The sequence below is a fragment of the Mixophyes fleayi genome, chromosome 4, assembly GCF_038048845.1.
Source record: "Mixophyes fleayi isolate aMixFle1 chromosome 4, aMixFle1.hap1, whole genome shotgun sequence".
NCBI lineage: Eukaryota > Metazoa > Chordata > Amphibia > Anura > Limnodynastidae > Mixophyes > Mixophyes fleayi.
Genome location: NC_134405.1, coordinates 213,201,292 through 213,224,539, shown reverse-complemented (window position 1 = coordinate 213,224,539; position 23,248 = coordinate 213,201,292). Strand labels below are relative to the sequence as shown.

The 23,248-nt window shown below is 39.0% G+C and overlaps 2 protein-coding genes across 3 annotated transcripts; one reads left to right on the top strand and one right to left on the bottom strand.

Annotated features, from left to right (window-relative positions):
• The first annotated feature begins 1,458 nt into the window (after positions 1–1,458).
• UQCC6 (ubiquinol-cytochrome c reductase complex assembly factor 6) lies at positions 1,459–7,874 on the top strand. 2 transcript variants are annotated; one of them, XM_075209295.1, is made up of 3 exons: positions 1,459–1,593; positions 6,145–6,268; positions 7,534–7,874. In XM_075209295.1, exons 2-3 carry the CDS (start codon positions 6,161–6,163, stop codon positions 7,618–7,620), a joined length of 195 nt encoding a protein of 64 aa, XP_075065396.1. In that variant the 5' UTR covers positions 1,459–1,593; positions 6,145–6,160; the 3' UTR covers positions 7,621–7,874. The 2 variants fall into 2 exon arrangements, with proteins under 2 accessions (XP_075065396.1, XP_075065397.1); XM_075209296.1 differs by lacking the exon at positions 1,459–1,593 and adding an exon at positions 1,672–3,939.
• A 7,079-nt stretch (positions 7,875–14,953) lies between these two features.
• On the bottom strand, positions 14,954–23,247 carry HSP90B1 (heat shock protein 90 beta family member 1). Its single transcript, XM_075209293.1, has 18 exons — positions 23,094–23,247; positions 21,895–21,997; positions 21,344–21,485; positions 21,147–21,263; positions 20,528–20,859; positions 19,775–19,886; positions 19,549–19,668; positions 19,089–19,205; positions 18,681–18,818; positions 18,519–18,596; positions 18,351–18,416; positions 17,983–18,252; positions 17,651–17,896; positions 17,402–17,538; positions 17,075–17,153; positions 16,558–16,713; positions 15,736–15,864; positions 14,954–15,538 (listed from the first exon to the last, which is right to left on the bottom strand). Exons 1-18 carry the CDS (start codon positions 23,140–23,142, stop codon positions 15,509–15,511), a joined length of 2,421 nt encoding a protein of 806 aa, XP_075065394.1. The 5' UTR covers positions 23,143–23,247; the 3' UTR covers positions 14,954–15,508.
• Position 23,248: the final 1 nt, after the last annotated feature.

Genomic DNA, 23,248 nt, shown 5'->3' with positions numbered 1-23,248 from the left:
TGTTTGCATAAGGCCTTTTTTTCACAAGAGAAAGTCCTCGAGATCAGGTCTTCTCCCTTTACTTACAATGGGACACATTTTGCAACTTTCTTTTGAACTTAGGCAGGAAAATGTATTTCTAGGTGCATTTTGACTAAAGTGGTACATGTAATAAAGATAGTCAATATGTCCCTTCAGTGACATGGTTTTAGAAATATGAGCTTCAACCAAGCAGTAATTCAGAAGAAAAAAGTAAAAATTGAAATGAGTAAAGGGGTTGTCCTAAAGTCTTAGGAGGTTCAACTTTATGCAGCACTAGAAAAGGAGTATTGGATATAGATCTGTTGACAGCAGAGGTCATTGGTATACACTAAACTCATGGTTATGTTCATGGAACCAGCTCGAGATGTGTACTTTGTGACATGGCACGTTATCTTGCTGGAAGTAGCCATTAGAATATGGGTAGACTGTTCCCATAAATGGATGAACATGGTCAACAGCAGTTCAACAACAGCTCTCAAAGGCAATTCTCCCCTCAGGCAATGTTTTTCCAACTTTGAACTGCCTTGTTTTGCTTAGCCTGTGCCCACTGTAGCTTCTGGTTCTTGTTCTTAGTAGACAATAGTGCATCCTGGTATGGTCTTCTACCGCTGTAGTCCATCCATTGCAAGGTTCTTGCCATTCTCCTCTGATCTCTCGCATTAACAAGGCGTATTCACGCACAGAAGTACCAGTGGATTTTTATTTTGCACAGTTTTCTGTAAAATCTAGAGACTGATGTGTGTAAATATTACAGAATGCCTGTAGCTCTAGATAGCTAACACAGCCCAGATACAAAATTAATGTACTTTTTCAATCAAAACACAGCCCAGGTGATTGCATTTGAAAATCAAGGGGTAAATTTATCAAGCTGCAAGTTTCCGAAGGGTTTGCAAAGTGGAGCTGTTGCCTATAGCAACCAATCAGATTTTAGCTATCATTTTGTAGAATGTACTAAATTAATGATAACTAGAATCTGATTGGTTGCTATAGGTAACATCTCCACTTTTCAAACCCACCGGAAACTTACAGCTTGATACATTTACCCCCAAGTGTGAAAATCAGGAATATTAGCTTAAAATGGAGTCAGATATGCAGATATGTAACTTGAATTTGGCATGTCTGACAGTGGGACATAAACTACATGATGTTTAGTACTACAACAGAATGGAAACGCCAAAATACACTGACAGAGAATCTAAATCCTACCTCCCAGTTATAATATTTTATTAGTATTGTTAGGACAATTGTATTTCCCGATGTAATATTTGCTAATTTGCTCGTGAATAGAAACAAGTTAAAATGTATGAATGTTTAATGCAGGAAGGCGAAAGAAAACACTCACTTATACACAATTTGCATCGCTACATTGTCTCCATATTACATCCATTTTGGAGGAGCTCCTATTTTATGTTTTAGTTGCTCTTGGTCTCCGGAGTAATGGCCGCCACCGTAGATCTGAAAGCTGTGCGTGGAAACATACTAGGAGACGTGTGGCTCTTGCTGCATGATCTGTGTAGTTTAAACCGAGACATCATGACGTTGTACGTATAGCACCCCGGACTCAGTGACAAGGTGAGGTCATACTCAGAACTGACTTGTTCTGGTCTCTAATGTTGTATTTTACGTAGTTGCAGTTTACTTTAGTCGTAGCAGCTATTTATACAATTGCACACATAATCTGCATGATATGCAATTAGCTAACATCTTTCGGTGTGGTGATTGGCAATGTAGCATGCTTTGATAAAAATGTAATGTATGCCTTTTGTATTTCTACACATGAGCTTTACACTTCGATATTAGTTATGTTTGTAGTGAATTTAGGACAAATTACAGCTTCATGTTATTTTTCCATTTTTCTTTGTGATATTTTCATTTGATGGAATATAACCAATTGGTTAGAGCTTAGAACCCTTGTTTAACGTGCACTATTTTAATGTAAAACACTCTCCAGTATTAAACTTTCACAACATCAGTTTTGCATTTACAACCATGATCTAATGTCAGCCATCACTGCTGCCAGCTTGGTTGTTTACCATGGTAATTCTTTAGAGTTTTGTTTTTTTTTGTAACTTTGGTTATTGGATTTTGAAAAAACAAAAACAATTGTCCATGTTTGTTAACATGGTGGGGATATTCAGCAGATGTGACATGGCTCAGCTTTTCATTAATCCTTATGCCTCTGAGCACCCACTAGTGTGAAAAAATGTGCCTTTACTAGCATTTTTTTTAATGCACAGCATATACACAACCGGGTTCGTTTGGAGCACCAGAGGTAAGAGGGAGAAGCCCCATGTTTTGTCTTTAAAGTATTTTTATTTGGTTTTTTTGCGGTACATACAAATTGGTCAATAACATTCTATCTACCTAACAAGAACAGAAACGGTAGCGTAAATTAATATTGTGTGAACCTTTTTGAATCTATGACCATGGTGAGGCGAGAGGCTGTTGAACCATTTTAGAACATCTCCTTTGACATTATGAAACAGCTTCTCCCACTAAACAGAAAGGCCAGTGCCCCCAGGCATTGGTACTTTGTACCTGCTGCTTCCACCCTACCATTGGCACCCCTGATTTTACCCATAATCATCTAGTTGAGTACCTTCAGGAATGGTACAGAGGAATTGAGGAAATGTGAACTGTACATATTTATTTCATTACTGCAAACATTTAAGAATATGCTGGACTGAAGGAATGTGAAATAAAGAGTTTATTTTGCAATATAGAGATGGCATTGTGGCCAACTTTGTGAGAACTGCACCACCATCTTACTACACCTGTGTCCACCTTCTAGAGACATTGTCCTAACACCCGCATGTGGACCCTGTGGTTAATATTGCCCACAACCAAGAGCTAGCCAGGGCAGAAAGCCAGGTGAGGAGGTGCTTTACCTACAAGTGCACCACATAGAGATGGGGGTTTACTTATATGCAGGCAGAGGGCATCCCACTGGAGTTAGTAATCACATGGTGCCTACCATGAGATAAGGGCTGAGTGAGGTCCAGGAGCCAGTTGCCCTCTAGTGACTGAAGAGCCAATCCCAGGTGGTGGGTGATTAAGGGACAACCCATATGAGGCAACACCACTGTGGGATCAGGATGAAACAAAAGGTGGAGGTTGGGGATTGTCTGCTACTGTTTCTCCTGGTCAATGCTGATGGGGGTTATGGCATAGGTTAAAGCATAGGGCTAACCAGCGATCAGACCAGTCACCTGGCAGAGCATAAGGGCATAGGGACCCGATCACAAGGTTAGCAAACCTCATGGTTATTCTGGGGCCAAATGCTACAAATAGAGAAGAAAAGCCTGTGTCATAAAATTCTCACTGGGGAAGGCAGTCCAGCTATAAGCCCCTCTGACACCCAGGTGCTCAGGCAGACGAGACAGCAGGGTAAGACCTCGTCTGTGGTACATAGACGTTCCCACCTTTGAAGAGGACAGTACAGACATTGATATGTATCTACAAGTATTTGAGTCAGTGATGGCCACGATATCGCTTAGGCAAAATGACGTAACCCCAATTTCAAGGTCCCAATCTGATGAAACGTGCTCCAGAAATTATGATGTTCACAGAGTCCTCCTGTCCCGCTTTGCAGTTACTCTGGAGACCTACAATTTCGGATGCTAGACAAAAGTGGTGGGAGTTTGGATATGCAGTTGAGAATGTCTGTCAGTTGGTGAATGGAGGAAAAGAAAGTGTTCACTGCGTCTGTGATTAAGGAGTGGTGTGCTGTTGTAGCAGTTTCTGTTGAAGATGGTTCCTGAGGTCCAAGAGTGGTTATGTGACCACAACCCAGAGTCCCTGGAGGAAGCAGCCAAGCTGGTTTACGAATACGTGTCAGATCGTCCACTGTGGAGATGACCGCAAAAGGCCACCAACTGAGTGGATGTTAAGACGAAGCCTGTGAGATGCCTCCTGCAGGTACTACAAGTTGAGATGTTACACATCGCTCCCAAGTGTGTCTGTTGAGAGAAAGATGCACAGATTGCTAGACCAACAACGCTGCTCTCACTATAATCTGCTAGGGCATGTGCAAAGGTCTGAGGGTCCACGGAAACATAGCTGCTTGGCTTCATTCAACCAATGTGTCAAGTTGTCTCTCTGTTCCCCAGTTAACTGATTACTGATATCTGAATGGTTAAACATGAAACATTAAAGGTGATGATTAGAAGTATCAGTGTACCCCGATACCCCAACAAAGGTATTGCTCCAGAAGATGTGACAACCTCTCAAGGGCTCAGTCAAAGCAGCCTACTGTAGCCTGCTGCCACATTGAGCCACCCACATAACAGGGAGTGTTGGCTATCCTGATGCACCAGAGGTGGAGGTGATCGCGTCAGTATATTTAGTTGCAGATGTTGGGAAGGTAATTTTGCCAATCTACAGGCACATGTGCAAGACCAGGAGGTGCTGGGGCTTACAGATTTGGGTTCATCCATCACACTAGTATGACTCAACTTAATCCCTAGGACCCGGGTATTTTGAAGGAACGCAAGTCACAAATTGCCTTGGCCGGAGGACAATTTAGGGACCTCCCTATTGCAAAGATATGCATGGAATGGGATAATTACCATGAGTTGGTGGAACTAGGGGTGTTTGATGGAATCCCTGAGTACATTGTAACGGGAAATGACTTGGGACAGGGGTTAGCCAGTTATTTTATGCAGTTGAGTGGGCACAGACCAAATCTAGTCGTGCTGGTCTGCAATGGTAAGACATCTGTTCTCAGACGAATTTAAGAAGGGAGAGGAATGTGATCAGATTGGGAGTGTCCGGCATTGAGAATAAAGGTTTAGCCCACTGGACATCCCTTTTTAGCCAAGACTGGTGATATTGCATATATTGTAATGCATGGCCATATTATTTTGTGGAATAAGGTTGTGCTTGAGCTGCAAGTGTGGCAAACTCCATGGTAATTGTTGCATATTTACTGTTTGTGCTGTGTATCTTATTTAATAAAAGGGTCTTCTATTTGCCTCAGTGATTTATTGACCCACAACGAGGTACCAAGAAGACCAGGGTTGTGCATAAGGCTGACCGATAGAGCATACGTATATAGACATTGCCCCAGAATCCTCACAATAACCCACCCTAATGTTATCGAATCAAGGAGTACATCAATTCATCATCTTTATCTCATGCAATACTTTTGTGACCTTTTTCTTTCTCCTTTGTTACAAACATCACATAAAATTTGTGAATTTCAGTAGTAAATATGTCAAAGATTCAGCACTAATAAGCTGCACAATGTAATATGAAGCTGTCCTGGCAGTTGAGGTGTTAACATGATTACATTCATTGTGCTTTGTTATTGCCAGGCATGACAAAAACATGATGCAATACAAATGTCTGTTGGCTGGGGAATTTGTAGTAGATGCTGGAGAAGAAAACCACTACCTTTAGAAATAAACAGAGAGACTTGCATTAGTAGGACTGTATTTTGAACCCTGTAACAATCGGCTTGCCTAAGCAAGTCCGACCATTATATCATTGGGCAGATGGTTTTTAGCCCATACATGTGACGATGTTAGAGTAATATGATCAAAAACTGCCAGAGGCCACATCTATCTAGCTGTCACCTGCAGGTTACTTTTGAAGCCTCTAGTATGTGATATTTCTTAAAAAATAAAAAAATGTGCTGCTGTTAGTTTTTTGTTCCCCCTATAACTATTTATGTATTAGTACTACAAATTCATGTATAAAACATTGACCCAAACATGCACAGCAAATTCAGATGAGGCACAACCCAAAGTCAAAACACAATCAAAACAACTGTTCAAATAGTACGATCCAGCGCCGCCACAGACCACCAACCCATCCCCACATCCAGTGCAACCCCAAATTTAGCAGTTCCCCAATGTCACATTTAAACAAAGCTGCTGTTAGTTTTAGTATACAGAAATACAATTAAATTTGCCTCATTTAGCTTTTCTAAACCAGTAAATAAGGATAATGGATGCCACAGTGTAGGAAAAGGTGGCTAATTTTTAAATGTAATTAATATGTTATAGGCATTGGGCTCCAAATAACATTAAAAATCCTCATTTGCACCTATTCTGGACAGTAAATCTCATACCTGTATAATCATTTAATATAATTACAACATTGTGTATTCCCTCTTTTTAGGAAGTAAACCATCACGATGCCTGCCGGAGTATCTTGGCCTCAGTACTTGAAAATGCTCAGTGCCGGCCTTCTTTCCATGTTTGCAGGGGCAGAAGTTGTGCACAGATACTATAGGCCAGATCTTGTAAGAATGCATGAAACAACTGTACATTTTAAAATGGTTAAATGCCTTGTGGTTGATTTCAGGGGAGTTGCATCAGATTTCCTAAGTACATAATAAATTGATGTGCTATATGTCTGGGTAGCATAGATTTATTACAGAGTTGTAAAATCATCCTCACAGTCTATTGCATAATACAACACTTTGTACAGGACACTCTTCATGTACAGCTAAAATAGCACTTTCACATCCTCCAGAAACAATTGTGACATTGTCCTCAAGGTCTCCCTGCAGTAATAAAGCTCAGGAAGGCCATAATAGTGCATTTTTGTTTCACTGTCAAATTTCCATATAAAAGCCACAGAAAATAAAGAGATTTATTGTATCATGGGTATGGGATTGCTTATCTGGAAACCCATTCTTTAGAAAGAAATACAGAAAAGAAAAAAGTATATTAGTGCTGCCCTTATGTTGTTTAGTGATACACACAGACATGATCAAAAGTGTTCTTTCCCTATAGTAACTATGAGGAAATTGGGGAAGGCGGTGAATGGGAAACGTGTTTTAGTAGGTTAAAGCATAGTGCTTTAAATTATGGGAAAACGCCAAAATAGATGCAATAACTGTATGCATTTTTATTTTTTCATTTTTGTTTATTTGTTCATGAACATCATTTAATCAGTGCCCCTTCTTATTATTTGTTTGACCTCTGAACAACAGAGACTTCTACTCACATAGTGTAGAACGTGCTCTATTTTCTCGTGTTCCTGTTCTGTCATTTGCTTTGGAAAGATGAATGTGTGATCTATACAAGCATCTCTCCATAGAGATCTATGTGCACATCCATTTCTCTGTGTAGCTGTCAAAAATGAACAGAGGGGAGTTGGAATAAATGGTGCTCTTGTTCTCCTCTTCACAATCCGTAGGTGTGATATATTCCCTTCATCTAAATATTCCTGCTTTGTGACTACCTCAAAGCCCTTACTATTGTACCATTGGGAGGACACTGACAAATTAGTGTTATATAAATGTAAAGGATCTTTTTTCGGCAGGTTGCTGGATCCATAGTTGTAGCCCAGAGTTTCATTTGCCTTTAGGAATTTTTATTATTTCTACATCTTGAAAAGACAAAACTATAATTTTTAGTATGCAGGGAAGTGGTTCAGCCACGGAGATCTATAGTGTTTTTAGGCTATTCAACTCTTAATGTTACTAGTTCCAATCTAGGTCTGCAGATGTAACAGAGGTCATAACTTGTTACAAAAACCAAACTTCAATCTATGTTTCAGAGTGTTCCTGAAATTCCACCGAAGCCTGGAGATTTGAAGACTGAGCTTCTTGGATTAAAAGCAAAAAATGAAAATCAGACCAGCTAGTGTATGGAATGTGAACACTTTCTTTTTATAAAAGCAAACATACTTTATTTGTATGTACATTGTTCACTTCTAGTGAATGTATTGTGTGATTTCTCTTTAAAATGTTAAACCTTGTAGAAAATCATTCAATTATCCTCCCATTGGAATATACAAAGAAACATTTACATTTAAATGTTGTCATTTTCCATTCCCTAGGCCCTAGGGAATGGCCCCTAGGGGGTGATACCCACAAAATAAAATTACTTTATATATCATCTTTTCGTGTGTACTCAGTGGTATGGGCTTTTAACTTGCAGGAATATATATATATATATATATATATATATATATATATATATATATATATATATTTATACTAAAAAAAAACATAGTTATGTATTTAAAATTGTCAGTGTCCCAAATTCAGTGGCTGTTGTGAAAAGTTCAGGTTCAAATTGTTTGTTTTGAAATTGTTGTGTCTGTAGGTCTGTGTCTCTGTTTTCTCTACAATACTCCAAAATCGGATCCTCAAAATGAAGCTGCAATGGCAGCAGGTAACACCGCCACCCTTAATTCCATATATTTCTTTTCCTTCTCTCTAAAAACTAATTAGTGAATGTTGTAGTCAATTTACTGGATTAAAGTCATACTTGCCTTATTGATGTTATCCTTGACATTTTGTTAATATTTTCCATTATTAGTATATTAGCGATCTTTGCAAAAATAGTCTGGTTTTTTTTTTTGTTTGTTAATAAATAAATAGCTGCACGCGGTATTGTTTTCCAGAACTCTGCATTCTTTAGGGGGTATTCAATTGTCCGCGGGTTCGAGCGCAGAAAAACTATTACCATTAATACGGTAATCTCTCGCTGGAATTCAGCGAGTAAATTACCGTATGAACAGTTTTTGCAGTATTATGGTAATCCTGCGCGGACCGCGGGATTTTCGGCAATCCCGCGGACAATTGAATATGCCCCTTTGTGTGTTTGTGGATTATTTACACTCTGACATCTAGCATTACCACCGGAGAACAGGGGTTCAGCAAACTATCACATATTAATAGCCACCTCCGGATCCACGTTGGCACAAGCAGATTAGATATATAACATTTTTCAAACTCATGTCTCAAGCAGAGCAGGGCCCGGGATCAAAAATTGTTAGAGGTGTCCCTGAATACGCCCACCCATTTTGGTAATACAATTGGCTGGATCCAGTTCTTTGTGTGCCAATTACTGGGTGATTTGTCATCGGCTGACTGAATTTTCTGCAGTCCCTGAACCACATATCACTATTATCAGGTTCTTTTTGTTTTATATGGGGTTTTCTGTTTTCATGCTACCTATGTGAGCAAATTTTTCCCACAGACAACCCTGGTGCGATTTCTAAGCAACTTGACAGCTTGCAATAGTTCTGCCCAGGTTTGTACGCAGACTGAAAATGTATACTGCAGCCATAAATTCATTTTCTAACTTCCTTTGGAGGAATGTTTCCATCATGGGGCAAGTATTCTGCTCCTTCCATGTTAATAGCACGTGTAGTGGACAGTAATATATGAGAGAGGAATTGTAAGGGCTGTGAGATGTATTACTGTGCAATCTGCACAGACCTGTGGCTCACTCGGACATTTTGAAGGGTATTACTGTATGTAAATGGACAGTGTATAATTTTGTTTGCGCACACCTGTAATTATTTGCTTTCCTGGCAATGAGTGTTGCTTTTAAAGGAAAAGTATACCTTGTTCCTAGAAGTAAATATTCCCATACATGTTCATTTAATGTTTGTAACAAGTCTGTAAGTTTCTCACGTTTTCATCTGATAATGAATGATCCTCTTCCCTCCATATAGCAGCATTTATTTTTTGATGACGGGGATGAATTTCAGGATGAAGGTGACTCCCTCCACAGAGCACATGTGGTCACCGAATGGTTTGAGCATGATTCTGACGTTATCCATGTGCCATGGCTTTCTCAGGCATCAGATTAGAACATAATCAAGCATTTATGGCATATTTTCAGGCCCCCCAGGGTACTGGAGAGATCCTAAGATCCTAGATGTGATCCTCTCCACCCCTTTCTGTGAATCTTTCAATACAGGGAGTAGTCTTGGAGGGGAGGGGGGCTAGTCTGCTTCCCTATGATCCTGCTGGCAGGAGTTCTGATTCAACCATGTGGCCACAGCATTTCTATATCCAGTATAGAAAAACTAGTTGAAGTGGAACTACATGTTCCAGTATGCAATGTCGGTGGCTATTACTGATTTATATACACTGGATATAGGATTACTGTGGTGGAAACATGCACAGTGATTGTATATAAAGGGATCTATAAATCTGTGGAGAAAAATCAAAACTATAGCGGCCTGTAATGTATGTAATACCACTACCTAAGCCAGTGTTGGCTAACCTGTGACACTCCAGGTGTTGTAAAACTACAAGTCCCAGCATACTCTTACAGCAATAAGCTGCTATATATTGGCAAAGCATGCTGGTACATGTAGTTTCACAACACCTGGTGTGTCACAGGTTAGCCAACACTGACCTAAGCGCTAGTTTCACCCAGTCTGATCCTTCAGCAACACTGCCCACTCTGACACTGGATATTCTAGAATGGGCCTAATGGTGCTGCATCAGTCTTGCACAATTCTAAATATTAGTAAACTACACCATACAGAACATTATGGCTGCAGGTGCTGGCCCAGTGCCCTGTGAAGTTACTTTCTATTCGTGTTTCCATTTTTTATACACTAACTGTAGAAAAGAAGGTTATGATTATGCATAGATGGCCCTCTTATCTTCAAAAGGGTCAAACATTACCTTTAGTCTTTGTAATAAGTTAAATCAATACATTTAATCAAACAAACAGATACCTATATGTAATAACATATCAGAAGCCATTTGATACAGGCAAAATGCAGTTATCCATTGAGGTTTCCATTCGTCAAACTGTTTTACAGATGGAAATCCGCAGGTGAAAGCCCAAAGCGCCACATGGGGCCCATTACTGGCCTAGTGTATTAAGTTACTCCATTTTTGTAGAATTTCTCCACTCTTTAAGACGTCCCTCCGACCAAATTAGTTCAGAGAGTTCATTTATTTTGGATCCATTGTTTTAAGACTACAATGCTTTGCAATTGTTAATCTAACTACTAGAGTGGGGGTTTCAAACAATGTTTTCCAAGGATCCAGATTACAGAATAGGTGAGCTACAGCCTTTCTCTGCATGGTCATATCAAATATTATGATTATATAATAAATTACTTTATTCCAATTTTACTCAATTTACCTGTCAAGCTGTGTGGAAATAATTTTGGGAAAAGTCTGGTGCAGCCCTGTCCTTCCAGGTGTTTTGAACTCGTGGTTCAAAAAGGTCCCTTTCCAGTGCGTAATTAGAGACATAAGATGTGCATTGTAGCCAAACTGGCAGTGTGAAATAGTGTAATTATGTCTAGGATTTGGAACGTTTTTTCCTGTAGTTGTATCAAGCTGATCCTTTTGTTTCTTCCCATTCCAAATAAAAGTAGTAAATATTCTGCTACATTGTCTCATATTAAATTCTGAACACAAAAGAGGTAACAGTTAAAGGTGATATAGAAGTCTGAGCAAGATGATCATTTTGATCACCACTTTTTAAAGATTTAGAAATAACTAGTTTATTATCAATAACTGGAATATAATCCAGTGCACATGACTGCAAGTGCATGGAGTGTACTGTTTTACATAAGTATTTATGAATGGTTGTACTGCAGCTTGAGATGCATACAAAAAAGTAGAATTTGAGAGGGATCTAATTTCTGACTTGGCAAAGTTACTTTTATAACCTGTAAATGAACTATTATCTTCGATAATGTGTTTAACCATGGGTATAGATGTGACTGGCCTTAACACAATTATTAGTATGCCATTGTCTGTGACCTGATTGTCACTAAGAGAGAAGGAGTTCTCTGTACAGCGCTGCAGCAATAGTGGGGCTATATAAATAGCTGATGATGATGGGCAGCACGATGGCTTAGTGGCTAGCACTTCTGCCTCACAGCACTGGGGTCATAAGTTCGATTCCTGAGCATTGCCTTATCTGTGTGGAGTTGGTATGTTCTCCCCCTGTTCACATGGGTTTACTCCAGGTGCTCTGGTTCCTTCCCACAATCAAAAATCTAGGGATGTGCACCGGCCACTTTTGGTGTCTTGTGTTTTGGATTCGGATTTGTTTCGCAAAACACCTGACGAAAGGTTTTGGATTCGGATTTATTTTGAAAAAAACATAAAAAGTGTTAAAATCAAGTTTTTTGGTTTATTTTCACTCCTATGCTATTATTAACCTCAATAACATTCAATAACAATCATTTCCACTAATTCCCAGTCTATTCTGAACACCTCACAATATTGTTTTTAGTCCAAAACGTTTCACCGAGGTAGCTTTCTGGACTGCATAGTGCAGTGGTTCCGGTACACAATTTGGTACCGGGGCCACAATACCTCCACCTTCAAATGGTCTGAATTCCACTGCACAGCTGCCTGAAGTAATATAGCAGTACCACTGGACTTTTACTGCTGAATGTGTGAACTTGGTAATATTGCAGTACCAATGGACTTATACTGCAGGATTGTTTTTGGATATTTTTTGAAAATTTTTTTTTTTTTATAACATGGGAATAATGGGGAAATAACAATGCCCTTAGAAGGACAGAGCACAGGACACAGCACCACTGGACTGAGCAGAGCACAGCACGAGATATAGCAGGACAGAGGACCACCTAACACAACCTCCCTCTACCCTGATCAATGCCCGAGTGAAGATGGCGGCGGCTAGCGGGGAATTTATAGAATACGAGTATCGCGAAATCTGACAGTGGGATTATGACTCGGAGCCTCGGTTTCAGTTTTGCAATTGGCGGGAATACCCGGATCGTCAACGTTCGGGTGTGCTCGGATTTCAGATATCCGAGCCCACTCATCTCTACAAAAAACATACCAGTATGTTAATTGGCCATTATCAAATTGACCCTAGTCTGTCTGTGTGTTTGTTAGGGAATTTAGACTGTAAGCTCTATTGGGGCAGGGACTGATGTGAGCGAGTTCTCTATCCAGCTGTGATTGTCCTTTTATAATTGTTGGATTAACTTTGTTTAGCATATTTTGAAAAATATTTACGGATATGTAATTGAATGTGGCCACATATAGAAGTGAATATACTGTATTTTGTATTGTCTTATGGTTTAGATGTTTTAGTAATGTCATTTACATTACTATAAATACATGTATAACATTGTTTCATGTGAGTTGCGAGACTGGTTGATGTATATATTTTTCAACATGTCTTATGTCTGACTATGGGTGCTTTTTTTTTTGTTAGTTTGTTTAAATAATTATTTTACCATATTTAAAAAAACAAACAAACCACCTGTTGGGGAGGCAGAAAACTGCACAGTATAATAGTCTCGATCTCCACATCATGTGCAAGTGTCACTTTCCATATCTCCACCTCATGAGTGGACATGCAAACTGAATTACTCAACCTAACATTTTTGGTTTCCTTCCACTGAGGAACAGCGAGCTGAACTAGTCCATAGTTCAATCTCTACTGATAAAAAAAAAAGAAAAGAAACAGTCTACAAATTGTTTTTATATGTTATTACATCCCGGACAGATTATCTAAGATATTCAGAACAGCTAACCTTGGATGTTGGAGAAATTGCAGCCACAGGAGAACATCATATATAGGTTTATTTTGGGTCAAGGCATATAAATGGCTTAACTTACTATTGGAATCACCCATCCCCAACAGGTGGATTTTACTTATGTCCTGCCCACCTAGAATGTATTCGGTCATTAAAAAAAAAAAAAAAACCAACAACTCACTTCACACATTCTGGCAGCAATAAGAATTGTGAACAATAAATACTTTACTAGATTGATGATGCTATATTGTTTTGAATGGCTCATGAATTTGAGCCTTAAAAATGAACAAATGACAATGGTAAAAAAAAAAATTAAACAAAGCTACTTGTGTTTGAAAATTGTGCCACAAATAGGAATACCCCAGAAAACAATAACATAAAAATTAAATGTAAAATAGTATTTCATAAAATGGCAACAAGGATCTGGTTATTGTAAAGATCCAATTGCCGCTCCAGCCTTTAAAAAAAAAGGCGTAAAAAAATTTATTTAACTTTCCCTCTGCTTTTGATGGTTACATTTGAAGGTGTAGAAATAAAATGTTTAAGATGATAGTATGAATTAATCCAGAATGTACATTACACCACCCCCCCCCCCCCCCCCAAAAAAAAGCTCCGATGGGGGATATAGAAACATGCATTGTGTGATGATAAACACTACCTCTGTAAATATACTAACACACCTGGTAAGACAACTGCACCCTGTGCAGGGAAGCTCAACGTCTCAGCATTCAATGCAGTTTCAGCACAACGTGTGCAAGACCACATTGTGTGTATGTGTATGTATATATATTATATAAACACACACACACACACACACACACTATTAATGTATAGGTACCATAAGTTATTTTAATTCAATAGCTATAGAATGGACATTATACAATCATACATTATTATTTTTCTAAACAGGTTCTGAGGTGTAATATGTAAAATATGGGAAGGCTGACGACTTTCAGTCTCAGGACAAACAGGTGGCCCCCAGATCTCTCTGGAGTAGATTTATATTGTAATGGCTGATTAATCTCTGCACCTACAACTCAGCTGATCAGCACTGAATATCATGCATTAATATTTCAGTCTAACCCAAGCCTTCCAATACAGTTCTTCTCAATAGCAGCAGCACACAACATCTTTATGCCTCTGCAATATTGAGCAGTTTGCTCACACCGGGCCTAATGGAGTCGGACATCCCAAGTAAAGAGGCCGCTTTTGGGTGTTGAGTTTTTCATAGTGCACTGCAGGTCCTGGGTGACACTCACCTTCACCCATAATAAAAAAAAAGGCACTAATCAATCCAGTAGCCAAATTTGCACAGTGCAATTTAAAGTGTGAATTTGGCTACTTTACAACTGGATTACAAAATCAGACTCTGGGTACTTCTGCCGAGGTTACGTTCACCACACAAGACAAATTGCAGACTTCGTATGAAAACACCATAATTTGAGGTGACCGCTGCTTAACAGATGTTAAGCCAACTATTATAATGTATAAGATGGTCCTGTAAAGTCATTAGGCAGTGACCGTTCTAAGCAGGTGTACTTCTCACCATCCTTAACACATGGACAAATTTTGAGCAAATGTTGGCATTGCATGGTTATTTACATCTCACCACTGCATAAGGGCTCAGATAAGGCAGCAAGTACTCCTGAGATCATATGAAACACAAGTACTTACACAACTGTTCAATAACAAAGTCACTAACAACTTTATTGTTAGAGGTAAATTGCTGTGGAAATACACTGCAACATTGTGACAACAGTAATTGGAGAGTGTTACAAGATGCTGTAACTTGGACAGCTTAGAACCAGGGGTCTTTTGACAGACTTCATATTTACAAAAATAATTTTTACACTTTTAAATGTCACATATGAGGCAAAGTCCAGTCTCACAGTGATAGCGCTAGTTTATACTTCAGTCAGTATGTTGATGGGAGATCCGTGATGATCTTGTATCCAGTAAGTGCCAGTTAAATGCCATATCCCGCCAACTTCCAAATGAAGTTTCGACTTGCAGTGCTTAGAGTCAAGTTGGTAAGACAGCATAGCCGTGTTAGATCTGGACAGTGAATCCTGCATGGCTTTATAACTTCTGTATTTGTGCAGAAAATTTTCACAACTGCATACTCATAAATAGTACAAATTTACATTCATGAGGAATGTTTATATATATAAAAAAAAATTCAACACTGTAAAAATAAAAACCCAATCCCCCCCATTAACCAGTGGTGAAATGGCATTTAGAATTCATCCTTTGTGTGTGTCGATTCCTGGAGAGGGGAAAAAAAAACAAATTTTAACGAATACATCTTTGTAGTCAAATGTAGCAAACCAAGCATGGCAATTCTTAATTATATAACCAAATTGAATATATTCATCAGATACAAAAGGTTAACAATTGTAGGTTAGCTTTAAGTGTAATAGTTGTGACATGAAGTGTCTAGTACTCAATCTAATGAGCACTTACCTTAGTCTCTGTTTGATCTGCTTCTGGTGTTTCATCAGATTCCTCTGCCTCAACCTCTTCTACATCATCAGCCTCTTCCTGCTCCGCTTCCTCTGCTGCTTCTGGCTCTTCTTCTGGCTCCTCGTCCACCTAGAAAGGTTATTAAGCATTATGTAGGAATGTCGCAGATGGGCTGTTTCTCAGTACAGCAATAGTTACTGGCACTCACTTATAAAGCTACATTGCATGCACTATGGAGGTCTGTGATAAGCCACCTGGAGCTTGGGAGGCTAGATCTACAACAATGACCAGAAGAGAGGACCTTGGGTCAAATACCAGTGTCCGCTCTTTGCAATTTTGGACAGTTTGCACTCTTGAGGTGTCCCAGGCTAAAATAAATGTATCTGAACAATTCAGTGTACAACCAAGTAAAAATGAAGTCTACATCGTAGTAGGTAAGCTACACCTTTTAATTCAAGAGTGACAAAAATATATAATAGGGAAGATTAGAGTCAGTCTGAGACTTCTACCTGATAGCACGATTTGATGCGCTTGTTTTTTGTGCTAGTACAATGCATGTGAACAAGTCTAAAATTGTAACCCATTGTTTCCAGTGATACACACATTCGTTCCCCTTATTTGGGTGCAGGGTGTTCCACGCCCACACTGAATTAACCCTTCTATACTCACATTTATTTTAGTAAATGTATTTGGGACAGGAAGAATTTTAGATACAGATCATAGAAACTAGATACATGCAGTTTGAAGACCAGGGGGAATAGAGAAAGTTCCATTGCTCTTATCAGATGATACATGCTGTCAATGTAAAGATTCAGCCTTTACCTTGGCATCAAGGTCAATATTTAAGCTCAGCCGTAGCATTCTTTCAATCCTTTCTCCATATGCCTTTGTGTCTGGCAACTGATATCCTGACCGTAATGTGGCAGTCTCAAGAAGTACAACGGCAAGGTCTGACACAGTTTGGTCATCTTCATTTTCCTGGGAGGTAGGGATAAAAATGAATTACTAAAAAAGGTATAGTGAAGTTGTGACAATATTTAATAATTCTTATCTTCAAACAAATTCATCAATTCTATTAACAATTCTATACTCCACACTTTGTACAGTGCTACATGACAGCTTGCACTGAGCCAACTGACCATGTTGCAAAAATAGAAGTTCATTCATCCAAGGTCACAATAGCTTTACTTTTAGTAATCTATACTTTGCGATTTAAACCAGGATCTCTTTTGAGTCATGTATATTTTTTTATACATTTTAGAACTCCGATGCCTTGTACAGTGGAATGGGCAGACATGCAGACAAGATCTGTCACAAGTTATGTATCTAAAGGCATTACCTTTACTCTTCTTAACATATCCTTGATCAAAGGATGTCTTGGGTTAACTTCGAGAGTCTTCTTCTGGCTTGAGTAATAACTGAAAATACACAAGTGTGATAATTCACTATACTGTCCAACTACATAAACATGTGGCCTGTTCATACGAGAGAACATAAACACATGAAGTACTGCATGATGAGATAATGGGAGTGACAAGGGGTAGGTTCTCAACTAAACCATCTTCCTAGAACTTCATAGCCTGAAGTAGGGCCCAATGCTAGTTTTCTGACAATTAAAGCTCCAAAAAACCCCCAAAACAAAAACAAAAACACATTAAAAACTTACCTAGCAGAAATATCTTTCCCAGTCTGGTATGCCTGTGCCTTCATGATCCTTTCCATATTGCCAGACCACCCATACTGACTGGCCACAAGTGCACAAGGAGATTGTGTCAAGCGCTGAGATAAAACAGCCTTTTCAATCTTGTGGGGGGAAAACACAATAAACACTATTAGTAAAAGCTTACATTGAGTTACACACCTTTGAGAAAAGCAGCCCCGTCACGTGCTACATTTAGAAGCTTTGTAAATATACCTGATCTTTCAATGCCTTATCCTTCATCCAAGTTAGAAGAGGCTCAAATTCTTTCTCCATGGATTCACGCGTTTCCTTTGCCTGCTCACTTTCATCAAATTTCAGCCCTTCCTTAGCAACATTCTGGAATCTCTTGCCGTCAAACTCTGGCAGGGCCTGTATGCAGTACTCATCCACAGGCTCAATAAGGAAAACTACTTCATAGCCTTTCTTCAGGAGACGTTCAACAAATGGGGAGGAATCCACCTGCAGACAACATTTTTCTCCTTTTAACCCTGTGCAATTTAAAAGCTTACAACAGTATGAAGTAGTTAAACAATTACAAAGCCTACCTCTTTCCTGCTCGCACCAGCCATGAAGTAGATTTTATCTTGTTTATCCTTCATTCTTTCCACATACTGCTCCAAGCTGGTCAGCTCTGTCTTATGGTTAGAAGACTGGAATCTAAGAAGCTTGGCCAAACGTGTACGGTTAGAATGGTCTTCAATCACACCAAGTTTAACATTGGTACCAAATTCCTTCCAGAATGTGTCATTGTACTTGTCATCTGCAATTTTCTTAATCATGTCCAAAGTCTTACGCACCAGCTTCTTTCTAATAACCTAGGAAAAAGTAAAAATCCACTTGTCAGATGTAAAGATTACACAAATGGTATGAGGCTGACATTCTAAGCTAGTGCAAGAATTAACCAACAACCTACCTTTAATAATTTATGTTGTTGCAGTGTTTCTCTGGATACATTAAGAGGCAGGTCATCTGAATCAACCTGTAGGATTTAAAAAAAAAAAAAAAAAAAAAGTGTTTAAAACTTTTTAGAAAAGTTCTTCTATAAAGAATTACACAGACGGTACAAAGATGTACAACTTACCACACCCTTGACAAAGTTCAAGTATTTGGGCATCATGTCATGGAAGTCATCAGTTATAAATACTCTGCGAACAAAGAGCTGTTACAAAAGATTTTAAGTTAGAGAAACGCCAGAAAGAATCTTCTGCATTGCACTCATGTCAACCATAAAATTGCTATATACCTTAATATGGTCACTCTTCTTAGAGCCATACTCATCAAACAGACCACGTGGAGCAGTGGCAGGGACAAACAAGATGGATTTGAAAGTAACCTCTCCTTCAGCAGTGAAGTGGACGTAAGCCATGGGATCGTCACTTTCCTGAGAACATGTAGATTTCCAGGAGTTAGTGCTCAAGTAATTTAGCAACTGCAGTTGTACCAAAATGCTCCACAGCCAAGTAGACTGATATTACAAGTGCATTTAAGATGAGATTGTGCTTTGACACTTAGAACTGTTGTAAGTTTGCTAAACAAATATTTTGTTTATTACAGATTTCACATCCTTATAAAGGGTTTAAGTTGTCACAATAGTATTTTATACAGTACAAAGAAGCTGAAAGCATTGGGTGTACAGTTTAGGATGTGTTACCTTGGAGAAAGACTTGTAGAAAGCTTTGTATTCATCCTCCTCAACCTCTTTGGAAGGTCTTTGCCAGATTGGTTTGATGTCATTCATGAGCTCCCAGTCCCAGGTTGTTTTCTCAACCTACATTATTAAAAAAATTTGTAAATTACTCAATTCCTATAATACAAATATGTTTCCCTTACAGAGACAGTGTCATATTTTGACAGTAGCATTTTAATAAATTGTCAATTATAAAACACTCTAAAACCTATTAGTGGGAGATGCATTATACCTCTCTAATAGCACAAGGTGGTAGATTTAAAAGCCGCATGGAAACTATACAGATTGTGAGCATACACTGAGCCAAGTGTACACAGCACTAGAATAGTCTGCTGACCAAGTATAATAAAAAGAATCAAGGTGTTAAAAGTTGGGATGGAAGAGTTATTACTTTGGGTCTAAAGCCCAGGCAAACAAGACTTACCTTCTTAGTTTTGGGTTTCTTCTCTTCATCCTCTTCCTCAACAGCAGCTTCTTCATCAGTCTCTTCTTCCTTCTCCTCTTTAGCTTCCTCTTCATCAACAGGCTCCTCTACAGTCTCAGTCTAGAGAAATGAAAGACTTGACTTAAGTTTTTCAAGACATATGCTGGACACTACTTAATATTCCTATAAGAGGCTCATGTGTCACAATATTTACTCTTCCGCTTACCTTGCTACTCCAGACATAAATAGGGAAATTAATAAACTGAGAATATTTCCGCACAAGGTTTTTAACGGTCTCCAGCTCAAGATAGTCAGTTGCTTCTTCTTTCAAAACCAAGCTGTATATAAAACAAGAACATTTTTTAGTCTTCAGCTACTTTTTAAAGAAAAAGTACAGAAGTGTGCAAATCATGCATCAGAATTACTCTTCAATTGTTAAAATATTTCCAGATTTTGGGAAGGGTTCAAGCCAGGGATCGCTACAGTTCTGAAACATGCTTCTTCCATTGTTAAAATCCAATGAGGGCCACAACTGGATATACCTGCATTATGCACTACCCTGTACAGCCTCTAGTTATAGCACTTGAAGGGGTTAAAGTTACCTGCAAAATTTTTGTGCCCCTTTTTCCAGGGAATCCTGTCAAGGCAGCCACAGTTGTGCTAATTTAGGAGGGAAGGAAGGCCTTATGGATAGAATTAAGGTTTAAAGGGCTATGGAAGGCTTGATGTACTGGGATGGATAACAATTGCATACAAGTTATTTGCTCCAAGCAACTCCAGTTTTCTAAGCCTGCATGGAAGCGAGATCACTGTAGTGTTATGGAATGTTAGAAGTATCACAAGGGACCCCATGTAACTTAACAGGGCTGGGAAGAGAGTGAATGATGGTAGTGATTGTTCCAAATGTTTTATTAAAATCTTACTTTTTTTTGCTACCTCAAACTGTTGTAGTTTAAAACAATGCAGATGACCCACTTACGTGATTGTTGTTCCTCTTCCCAGTGTGTCACCACGAGGATCCTCTGTCACAAAGAACTCATTGGAGTCAGACTCCCATATGTGCTGTGTGCCGTTGTTGTGTTTTGAGGTCACGATTACACGATCAGCAACTAGGAAGGCAGAATAGAAGCCAACCCCAAACTGGCCAATCAGCTCAGAGCTAGTTTGACCATCTTCCTGGGATTCTGTCAGCTTGTTCAAAAATTCACTGGTGCCAGATTTTGCAATTGTTCCCAAATTCTTAACCAGTTCCTCCTTTGTCATGCCAATGCCAGTATCTGTTATATGCAGCATGTTCTTCTCTTTATCACACTAAAATACAACACATCAATAGTGTAATGAACATTATCCAGTGTACTGTGCAGTAAGGAGGATGGGGAGTTGCTATCAGTTTAAAGAAACATTTGTTAACTCCAAATAATCATTGTATACCTTCAGTATAATTGACCCTTCTGCAAGTTCTAGAATATATACATAGATACCCAGCCATCTAGTTTTAAATAGGAAGTGAAAAGGAATATACAAGTCTGGATTGTTTTCTACTTTAGGAGTTTTACTGAATCTGACATTTTGGTAAAGTTCTATTCATACAAACATACCTTAATTTTAATTGTCAACTCTTCATTAGCAGCAAGGGCAATGTCATCAGTCAAAGAAATTAACCGGATCTTGTCAAGAGCATCAGATGCATTGGAAATCAATTCTCGAAGGAAAATCTGGAAAGTAATTGCAAAAAAATTTAGTAGTGCCATCAATGAGGAGAAGATAATTTACAGAGGTTTGTTAGGAAAATAACCTCTTTGTTCTTGTACAGGGAATTAATAATAAGCTTCATCATTCTGTTAACTTCAGCCTGGAATGCAAACTTTTCAGATTTCTCTCGGATTTCCTTTATTTGGGCAGCATTGAGTCCATCCAGCTGAATTGCCTCCTCTTCCCTAAAGCAAAAACACAAGCATGGGTGAAAAAAGGTTTCTATCAACTCAATTCTCAGTATAAATTCTCACTTAACCATAACTTTAGGAATAAACCATTTCCTAGGTAATGTAATCATTATCATTTATTTATATAGCGCCAACATATTCCATAGCGCTACCACAAACATAATAAACTAATTAACAAACTGGGTAAAACAGACAAAGAGGTGAGAAGGCCCTGCTCGCAAGCTTACAATCTATGGATGAAATGCAAGTCTACATCTCACCTAGTAAACATGAGCCAACAAAACAATTGCTGGACTTTCTTTAATTATATACTTGTCTTAAGAGCAGGAAAAACCAAGTATGAAATTGAAGAGCTAGGGTAAAAGCTTTCACATTGTACAACTAGTAAAAACTAAATACAGACCTGCTAACAACTTCATCATCTGTCCGTGAACCTTCCCGGCTTTTTCCAATGTCATCCTCCACAGTAGCATCAATGTCTACTTCATCTTCAGCTCTTACAGAAGCTGCAATTATGATCAAATGAAAAAATTATATAAATGTATTTTCTTGTAAATATTGTAGCAGCATGTACTTAACGATTGGTTCACAAATGAAAGAGAAGAGCCTGGGGTTGATCATGCTACACTTTCACTACAATATCCAGAATGTCCATTGTGCGCTATGAAGATATACGAGCCCTTAAACTAGGGCACAAGATTATGAATATTTTATGTCAATATGGTTAAAATTGAGGGCTTAGGGGCAGCAGTTTTCCCTTCTTGCCCCAGGCACTAAAATTTTAAGTTACAGCTCTGCCTTCAACCATCTACTCCTGCACAACCACATAATTGCAGTCATCAGCTACTATCCTAAGAACATAGATCAGTCATTATGTATCAAATACATATTCTTAACAAACCATTTGGCAGGTTAATATAGTCACAGGTTAAACATTGCCCAATGCTACATGTTTCTCTGTTCATCACTAGGTCTCCATGAACATCCAGTGCAGCTGCCAAACTTCAAATTAATTTTTTAAGTTCTAAAAAGATGAATCCAATAGCTGAAATAGTCACAAAAGGTACTGTATCATCTAGGATTGTTCAGCATGAACATTTTAAGAGTTAATTATTAAATCGGTGGCTTAATTATTTATGTCAGCTCAAGCTACTTAATGCATAAAGTGAATGTCACAGATTTAGGAAGACATATCATGCGGGATCAATGATTACCCAGAAGATTGAGACAAAGAGGCACAAGCTGCCTTTCCCAACATTTAACACCTAAACCACCCCATGTTTAACACCAATGTCAGTACTGATAGCAGGGTGTAAAAGACAAAGGACATTGGATCAGGAAGCGCCGTCCATTAGAACAGCACCGGCTATGTATAGTGACTAAGCGCTGCATGGGATATTTAATAATAAAGTGGGGATAACAAGGAGGCGACAGGGGCAGCTGCAGACCGGGTGACATTACACACGCCCGATACCAGGACACGCAGTGTTTCCCTAAGGGTGAAGAAAGTTCCAGATCTCGCCCTCCTACACCCCGCCTATAGAGGGGCACCGGCTAGGAAGCTTCCAGAAACAGGATAAGGGGTTCCTCGGCTTCACTCACCAAATGCCAGGAGAACTAGGCACAGGCCGACAGCCAATAACCTCTTCATGGTGACAGCACAGGAAGGCCGCGCGCACCGCTCCAATAACTATACCGCCCGCTTTCCACGAATAACTGCGGCTCACACGCCGTCTCCAATGCTTTAATATCTGCTC